Below are 8,922 nucleotides of genomic sequence, written 5' to 3' on the forward strand. Positions count from 1 at the left end.
TAAGGATTTATTGTAATTTACTTGTATAATGATTGTAAAGTTGACCACTATCATGTCAAATATTGATATTCTTTTCATCAATTGAACTAGTTATAAACCCGTGCTTCGCATGGGTTCAATAACGTATCTTGTAAAAATATTATTACAAACGAAAATAGGCAAATTAATGGATATTGCATAAACATTAGAAATTTTTACCAAAATATTTACGAAAGCTCTATCAAGTCTTGATTCATGAAAAAGGGATACATTTTGCTCATGAGACCAGGAAAACAAAAAAGTTTTTATAAGAAATCACCTAAAGATGAAGAGCTGAATATAGAAATTCTCCTTCTCTTTCTAGTTTCTAAGATATCTTGTGAAACAAAAAATCTATCAAGTACAGATCTAAGAGCTTGATGAACAGATCCAGCAACAAACTCGATACTCGACATCTTCGAAATTCTGTTCTTTGCAGGGAATTATAACGACATTCTTTATACTACCTCCCAAAGTTGCAATCTTTGCCTTTATTATCATAGGATGAAGTCCATCAAGTGCTTTTCTTATATCAGACAATAAATCCGGTTTGTATTGACAACATAGTGATGCTCTAATTGAATAAGGGAAACCATTTAATCCACCTTCTTGTGATTCAACTCTTATCTCATCGCTGTCTAATAATTAACCCTTCACTTGCTTGTGCTGCACTGGAGACACCGCAATGCTATGACGACGATCACTTTCGGTAATTTTGTTGAATGTGATTTTTGTGTCACCATCACCACCCCAAGAACCAACTCTTTGACTTGATGATGTCTTTGCTTTTCCTTTAGTAGATGTTGAAGGTATTGCCCTTGAAACTTGGTTTGGATTATTTGCTTTTTGGCTTGTAGAGGATTTTTTATCATCTTTACTTTTGATCTCTTAGAGCATATAATTTGGAGATTTCTCCAACTGACATGGTATGGCTTGCAGCACCTTTTGCTGATCTATGATTCTTTTGATCCTTAGTGTTTTGTCCTTCCCATGGCCTTGAAGCCAATTCCATCTCCAATGGGGATTGTTTGGATCCATAACTGTAGCATCTGTAGGTTTTGAAGGGTTCCTCCATGTTTGCTGTTAGAGAAATTAAGCTATAGGTTATTATCCATATAAACTATTTCATGTTTGCTTATGATAAACCTTAAATGAATAAATTATAAGTATAGTGTAATCAGAACTGCCAATAACAGTCAATTACATGACTGCTTAGTTAAAAATCGTAAAATATGATGTAGCAAATTGAAGAGTTGCAATTGAATGTTAGTGTAAAATAACTTTTGAGTGACAATGCATATCCCTTAATCTCGAATCTTAAACCTACCAACATGAACAATATGCATGTATAGAGTAGTATTCTTATAAAAATGACTGTGTGGCCTTCACTCTATGTGTCACATTCGAAATTCAATGCTTTTGTTTAGACTTGATTTTTAAATTAAGTTATCTAATTTGAATTTCCCTCTACTTGATTCATTTTTATAGGAAAACCAAAATGGACAATTTTGTGCATGAGCTTCAATAAAGGATATCAAAATCTCACAAAATTCAATATAGTCTTTCTCATTTGTATTGAAATCCTACATTACTAAAAAACTACGAAAAGAGGTATTTTAGTACCTGATGTATTGATGCATAAATCAAAGCCTATTCACTTCGCATAGCAGCAATTTGTCTGTTTAACAATTTTGCTTGGATTTGCTCCTTTGATTGTGAACTATAATCCCGTTTTTCTCCAATAGGCTGCAAATGTATTTGCCACTTTAGTACAAATATTTAAAAGCCAAACATCAACCATTCATTTTTAGATTTTGTTTAATCCATAACAAAAAAATATTCTAGATGAATGTATTCTTAAACAAAATCAAAGCATACAAATGTACTGGTTGGATTGAACAAAATTGAATACATTTTCTATAAAAACAACACATTAACCACAATCATAAAAATAAATTAATATTGAACAAATACTTACAGCAGCTTGTAACTTGTCAAGTTCCTTTTCACGATTCTGCTGCAATTGGCGTTGAAAAGATTCATTCTCTTCAGACATTCTTATCTTCCTCAAGTTTGCATGCATTGTGAAGTAGTAGCTGATTGTCGTTGAACAGAATGTCCTTTTACCGATGCTTTCAACCTCGCCAAACCTTTCAATCCACGCAACGTCCTCCTTGCCTAAAATAATAACAAATTAAGAAAATATTGGTCACAAGATAAGGAAAATCTGAACGAATACCAACTTTTTTTACCAGATAAAGTTCGTTTTTACCTGAAGTTCTTGAAGAGGTGAACCACATGTTGTTTCAGCTTGAGGAATAGGATGATCGTTATGGGGTTTATGAATTTTGGAGCACCTTTATCAACTTAAAAAGAAAATTCTCTTAGAACTTGATGCATCTGTCATATGGTGAAACTTGCAACAGATTTAAAACCCTTGATTTAATAACTCAAACAAATCAAGTGTTAGTCAGCTGTATAATAAAAGTTGGAGGTACCTCAAGCATTATCTTTCGACGTTAGAGCTATAGCAGCAAGTACGATATCCATTTTAGGAGGTATTATTTTAAGACAATCAAGTCCTATTCTTTTGCTTGATATACCAAAGAAAGAAAGAAACATAGCAGCAACATCGCCTAAAAATACAGACACTGCTCAATTTTATCATAAAAGTTGGAGGTACCTCAAGCATTATCTTTCGACGTTAGAGCTATCTCCACCAATTTAATGTTTCCACTTAGCTGAGAAGCCTTGAAGGATGGTAGGATAGAAAATCCATCAAGAAGCTTGAGACACTTCAATCCCCATTTTTGCATCAAGAACTCGATAAGTTGATCCCACTGCAAAAGGTTGCATGGCTAAGTTCAGAAAATATTAAAAAAAAAAATTATAAGATGCAGAATGAAAAGTAAAGACAAAATTGTTTCACAAATTTTGAGCATCACTGAGAATGAAAAGTACCTTCTATTATGGTATGAGGTTATAAAAATTGATCCAGGTGAGTTTTGGAGTAGGAATGTCACAGTAGCAAAGAGGTCATCAAAAGCTAAATAATATAAAAGAAAGAATGATTTAGTACATCAAATCCAAACAAAGACCTGAAACAGATCCTTCTCTCACCATTTGAGTCATACAACACGTCAGCACCTAGAATAATTGTAAGTCGTAAATCAAATATGGACGAATCCCAAACTCCCCATGTCAGCCCTAGCACCTTCAAATAGAAGCCAATACATTCAGACAACACAAACAAACATGATACAAATAAAAACTTCAATGTCAACCATTGTTTAATAAATCACAAACTCAACAAAAACCATCCAATTAATTACTAAATCTATGAAATCTCATATTAGAAATCCACCAAAATGAAGAAGATATTTGAGTGATTGCATTATGATGGAGATTTTTTCATTTGAGACTACAACAGCCGAAATCTAAAATCTTAACCTAGCTTCACAACCTAAAACCAGAATGGAAATTCAAAAAAGTGCACAATCTCAACAAAAACTATCCAAATAATTACTTAATCTATCAAATTTCAAATTCAAAATCCATTTAACTTGATAAAGATGATAACTGGGAAAAGAATATTAAAGATAATAACTGATACTAACTTGACAATAATAAAGAATAATAATTGATACTAACTTGACAAATAAAGAACGATAATTGATGATGCATAATTATTAGTAGTGTCGAACTTCTAGATGACAATACAGAGATGACCTTGTTAAACCACATCAATACAAAGATCTCGCTTCAAATTGCATTGGTTATCCTGAAAAATATCATTAATAACGTTGATAAAACTGAAAAAAGAAGGTTGAAGATGATGAATAACTGATACATATTGAATCCAAGATTGAGTTAAACTATTGTGCTGCAAATTTCTTCCATTGATAAAAAAACACAATACACCTACAAATTTTTTGTTCTTAATCATTTATGGACCTCAACTATTTCCGTCAACAAATAAAAAATACTATGCTATATCTGATTAAAATCCCGAAAGACGAATCCACCAACAATATAACCAGCTACAAAATATGAATAGCAACAGCAAGCAAAAAGATAGCAAAACCATTCGATGTCAAGAGCAAGTGGTGCTCCAGCAGAGAGAGCTGCTACCAGTACAGATAGTGGAGGCAAAAACAGTCAAATATCATTACAAGTATGAGGAATGAAACTGTAAAAAAAAAAAAACTATCTATGAAAGACAACACCTTTTAAGAAAACACTAATGTTAACAAATCCTTCTGAGAAATATAGTATTACGGATTTAGAAGTAAACTAAATGTAATAGGAACAAGCACAACATGTGTAATGCTAAACACCAATCCTTTTACATCTATAGACAGTTTCTTCCAGCAACATTAATAAGAGTGACATGACAAAAATCGCAGCAATAGTAAAAATGATGTGTCACAACTATGCTTAACGGTGCCATTTGTGGGTCAGATAGAAAAGCAGCATATCTGCACTCCACTAACACAAGTCAGCAATACAATTCCTGCACCTAAGAGACACTGAAAGAGGTAAGGAGATTCAGGTTCAAATCCTGTAAACTAAGATAACTACTAATTACTAATATTTGCATATCGAAAAAAGGGACCATCCTCGCCTATCGCAGTTGGTATACCAAATACATTTACTGAAATTATGCAGAGAAGATATCCAAGAGGCTTCATCGCAAACTGACCAACATAAGCAGTCACAAGTTCTACTGGCCAGTTAAATGCCTCAATGAAGTTCTCGTCGCTTGAATTAACTTCTACTGCAAACATCAAAAATCTTAGTGCAGGAGCATAGTATCTGCATGTAAATCATAGATGTTTACGGACACTTTTTCTATTAGAGAAAATAACGACGATGATATGAAATGGACGATATTGTGCAATCATAAAAGAGATAGACACGACAGAGTTGGTGGGAATGGACAAGTGGATATGGATTTTTTATTGGGTCCCCTGATCAACATAAATTATTAACAAGAGCCAAGAAAAGGAGGCTACTCTGCATTCTTGCAGTTGGAGAAAATAAGTTACGTACGTAACACATGTCACTGCAGGCACATGATTGATTGATGATAATGGTGAAAACTTGTACCTGTCTAAAACAAAATTGCTTGTTGCAGTCGTGGAAGACAGATCCACTTAGCATATAATCAGCTATAAAAGATGACAATTGACAGGCGACAATACAGTCACTCCAAGGGGAGATTTAATACACTCAACATTAAGAGCAAGTGCTGCTCCAGCACAGATAGCTGCCACCAACACCGACAGTAGAGGCAAAAATGGTCGAAAAGCGTTACAAATATGAGGAAAGAAACTGTAAAAAAATAAAAACAAATTTTGTGAGAAAACAAGATCTTTCTTGGAGAGAACTTCTCTTATGTTTTGAATTCATAGCTTGGTCTTTCACTTCCAATGAGGATCCTCCTCCTCTGGTTGGTTTCTCTCTTTCTCTGGGGAATAGCAAACAATGGGAAAAGGGTAATAAATGTTTGAACTCCTAAACTATGCTAAATAAAAACTTATGATTGCCCAAGATTCCTTCAAAAAGATCATACATTGACAGAAAAAACAAAATTGTGAACAACGAGGGCATCTTATGATTCCAACGAAGTACATATACAACAAGCAAGTCAGACTGATTCAATAATTATTCCTCGTGATTTCTGAGTGGCCAAACAGTTAAAACTTAAAATAAACACTAATAGAGTAAAAAGGTGATCAGTATATCAGATGGAAGAAAGCCATGCAATTTCTATATTGCATAAAGTCATCAACAATCAAAAAAATTAAGATTCAAAAGGTGCTGAATTAACAGGTGAGTTGTGAGCTTTATTAAAAGAGCAGGGACATATAATATGACTGAGCCACTTAAGAATCATTGGCAAAATTTGCTATTAGGCATAGATGACGTCAAAGTACTACTACTACTACTTCTATAGACAAAAAAATAAAATATGAGGAAAGAAACTGTAAAAAAATAAAAACAAAGCCAAGGGCTAGATATGATGTATGCAGGGGTAAATGTTTTACCTGGTGAGGATGAAACATGACTGCATTACAGTTTTAATCGCAGAACATAGTAATTGCAGAAATTGAAAAGGCTTATATTATTATCAAAAGCTGTGTTAAATAAAGCTCTTGCCGGATTTCCCAAAATTTTAAGCAGCAGTAAAAACTTAAAGAACTGCTAGTACAAATACGCTAATGACAACAATTGATTATCTGTACAAAATAAATCTATGAAATGTAATCAGGAAGAATAAAAGATTTATTAGCACCAGTTTTTCCTCTAAGTGTCAATGCAAAGGATATCTATTAGCAATCTCAGATTCCATTTTACTTCCAAGAATTAGAAAGCATATCCCACTACTAACAAATTACTTAGACAATATTATGCGCATTCTATTAGAAACTTAAAGAACTAATCCAAGATAAAATTGAAATTATAAGTCAATCTCATGTCAACCTCGCATAACAATAATATTGGTAGAACAATTAACAACTAGAACAATTAATAACTTTAAACAAACTGATTAGTAACTAAATCAAGCTTTTCAAAATGATAATGCTCATAGTATTCAAGAAATATCTTCCATATACAAACAATCTCTCAGACAAATCCTAAGCCAACACAAATAAGTTTTTTTTTTCTATTTCCTTCGTTTACTCTCTATCAACATCAAAATCACCTGAACCCTAAACCAAACCTAATAACTTTTTCCTATTACCTTCATTACTCTATTAACATTTTATGCTTCTACTACTACTTGGAAAATCACCTGAACCCTAATTAGTTTCTTCTATTTCCTTCACATCTTCCGCTTCTACTACCACTTGAAAATCACCTGAAAATAATAATAAAAAAAGAGAGTAAATTAATATGAAAAAATTAACATCAAAAACAAAGAATTAAATCAAATCTAAATCAGACAAAATGTACCTTCAAAAGACCATACCAAAGACCATAAATGGTAAAGGAAAGTATCTCCTCAACTAGAGAGAAAATAATTTCTTCCAAATCAGAGAAATCGACCACATTGACGACGGTATTTCCACCTTCTTGTTCTAGTAGTTGTGTGGCTTGAGCATCGATTGGTGATATTGCTGTCTCAGATAGGGTTCCACCAATACCTTCTGTTGGTTGTGTGCCTTGTGTGGTTCCTTGTGCTAGTTGTGTGGCTTGAGCATCGATTGGTGACGTTGTTGTCTCGGATGCAGTTCCACCAATACCTTGTGTTGCTTGTGTGCCTTGTGTGGTTCCTTGTGGTAGTTGTGTGGCTTGAGCATCGATTAGTGACGTTTCTATCTCGGATGCAGTTCCGCCAATACCTTCAGCTGGTTGTGTGCCTTGTGTGGTTTCCGTTGGGAGTTCAGTTGGTCCTTGCACACCATCGGAATCTTGAGTTCTTGGGATGGTGGGGTTGGGGATTTCCTCAATACCTTCTCCCGGAACAATGGTGTCGTCGTCGGATGTTGGATCTTCTAGGTCATCTTCACGGCTGTCATTATCGGAAGGTTGGAATAAGTTTCTCAGCCATTGAAATAGGTTTCTCAGCCATTGAAGTAGGTTTCTCAAGAACGCAAGAATCAGGTTTTTGAAAAAGGTGATTAGACATAACACTAAAGCCATCATAATCTGACTAAAGTATTCAAAGAATTTGTTGAACATGTAGGACAGAAATCGCGACGACACCGAAGGTGGTGCCGTTGCAGTTGCATTTTGCTTCAAGAAAGAATTCATTCCTCTGTATGCACAAAGCAGAGGCATACTGGAAAAGTGTGTTGTTGCCTAGGGTGAAGAATGCCTATAGGTTGAAGAAGAGTTGCGTTTGCTGTGTGTGTGTTTTTTCTTCTTTCTATTTCTATGCGTGGGTTTTAAGGGTTTTGTGTGTACTCGTGTTGCTCAAGTAAGTTTGAAGTAAAGTTACTGAGCTTTTTACCCGCCCATTTCTACCGTTGCGTTTGTGTGAAATTTTTATTTTTATTTTTTGAATTCTGCTCTTCACCATGCACATTTTGCTCGCACCTTACAACCAAGTCAAAAATACCCTTGCGCAAGTTAACTAGCGCAAGTGTTAATCACTGCGCCACTTAACTAATGCTACGTGAGTTAACTAGCGCAGCGTTAGTTAACTCACGCTACGTGCTGTCTTAAACAAGGCAGAACACCTCATTTCCTCATTTCTCATCTAAAATCTCAAAAATCTCTCTCAAATCACCCAAATCCAAAATTCCTTCAAGTTCAAATCAAACAATACTCCAATAACAAGTAAGTTTTCATGATCAAACACCATTAACCTTTTATGTTTACATGTTAGATTTTTTTATCTTAAATTAGAAATTTTTTAGATTTAGAGTATGTTTAAATTTTGTTTTTTTTTGCAAGATATGATACAATGTTACATGCAAATGAGTAACATTGCTTAATTACGTAGATGTTTGCATGTTTATGTTGTAGTTATCATTTTTAGGGTTTATGTATAATTTGCACTCCAAGTGTTTCATGAAATGTTGGAATGAGTTTTTCATTGATTGTGCTTAATTTCTTATTGTGTAGATTTGAAGCAATGGCGGGGTGGATCGACATTCATGCAGAATTCAACGGCGGAGAACCTCAGAGGTTGAAGGTCCAGTGCCTTATGTAACGTTAAGAGGTCTCAAAGATCAACTGAATGAATTCAACCAATGAGTCAACCCCAGAGACACAAGGAGGGTGGAATACGTTTGGTATAAACGTTCAACGCTCGACGAGGGGAGGGTATCATTCACTTGGGTGGAGTTAAAGAACTACGAAAATGTGACAAGCATGTTTTGGGAGCACAACATGTTACAGTGGATCGATATGCGGGTAACGTTGTTGATATCAACTGAAGATATCATCAAC

At 34.4% G+C, this 8,922-nt stretch overlaps 1 protein-coding gene, 1 long non-coding RNA gene and 1 pseudogene across 2 annotated transcripts; all 3 read right to left on the minus strand.

Annotated features, from left to right (window-relative positions):
• Positions 1–319: 319 nt before the first annotated feature.
• LOC25487282 (uncharacterized) lies at positions 320–3,234 on the minus strand. The gene is made up of 7 exons (XR_003009248.2): positions 3,139–3,234; positions 2,980–3,064; positions 2,702–2,858; positions 2,291–2,384; positions 1,997–2,196; positions 1,642–1,764; positions 320–1,098 (listed from the first exon to the last, which is right to left on the minus strand). It is a non-coding gene; the product is annotated as an uncharacterized lncRNA (long non-coding RNA).
• Positions 3,235–4,008: 774 nt separating this feature from the next.
• On the minus strand, positions 4,009–4,838 carry LOC120578404 (probable sodium/metabolite cotransporter BASS5, chloroplastic; annotated as a pseudogene).
• A 1,733-nt stretch (positions 4,839–6,571) lies between these two features.
• LOC120578087 (uncharacterized) lies at positions 6,572–8,236 on the minus strand. Its single transcript, XM_039830160.1, has 2 exons — positions 6,979–8,236; positions 6,572–6,883 (listed from the first exon to the last, which is right to left on the minus strand). The coding sequence occupies exons 1-2, from the start codon at positions 7,804–7,806 to the stop codon at positions 6,866–6,868; spliced, it is 846 nt and encodes a 281-aa protein (XP_039686094.1). The 5' UTR covers positions 7,807–8,236; the 3' UTR covers positions 6,572–6,865.
• Between the last annotated feature and the right edge of the window lie 686 nt (positions 8,237–8,922).

This window comes from Medicago truncatula, chromosome 2 (assembly GCF_003473485.1).
Source record: "Medicago truncatula cultivar Jemalong A17 chromosome 2, MtrunA17r5.0-ANR, whole genome shotgun sequence".
NCBI classification, from domain to species: Eukaryota; Viridiplantae; Streptophyta; class Magnoliopsida; order Fabales; family Fabaceae; genus Medicago; species Medicago truncatula.

Excerpts from the sequence above, each read along its gene's own strand:
- LOC120578087 (XM_039830160.1), bottom strand. The coding sequence starts at position 7,806 with ATGCCTCTGCTTTGTGCATACAGAGGAATGAATTCTTTCTTGAAGCAA.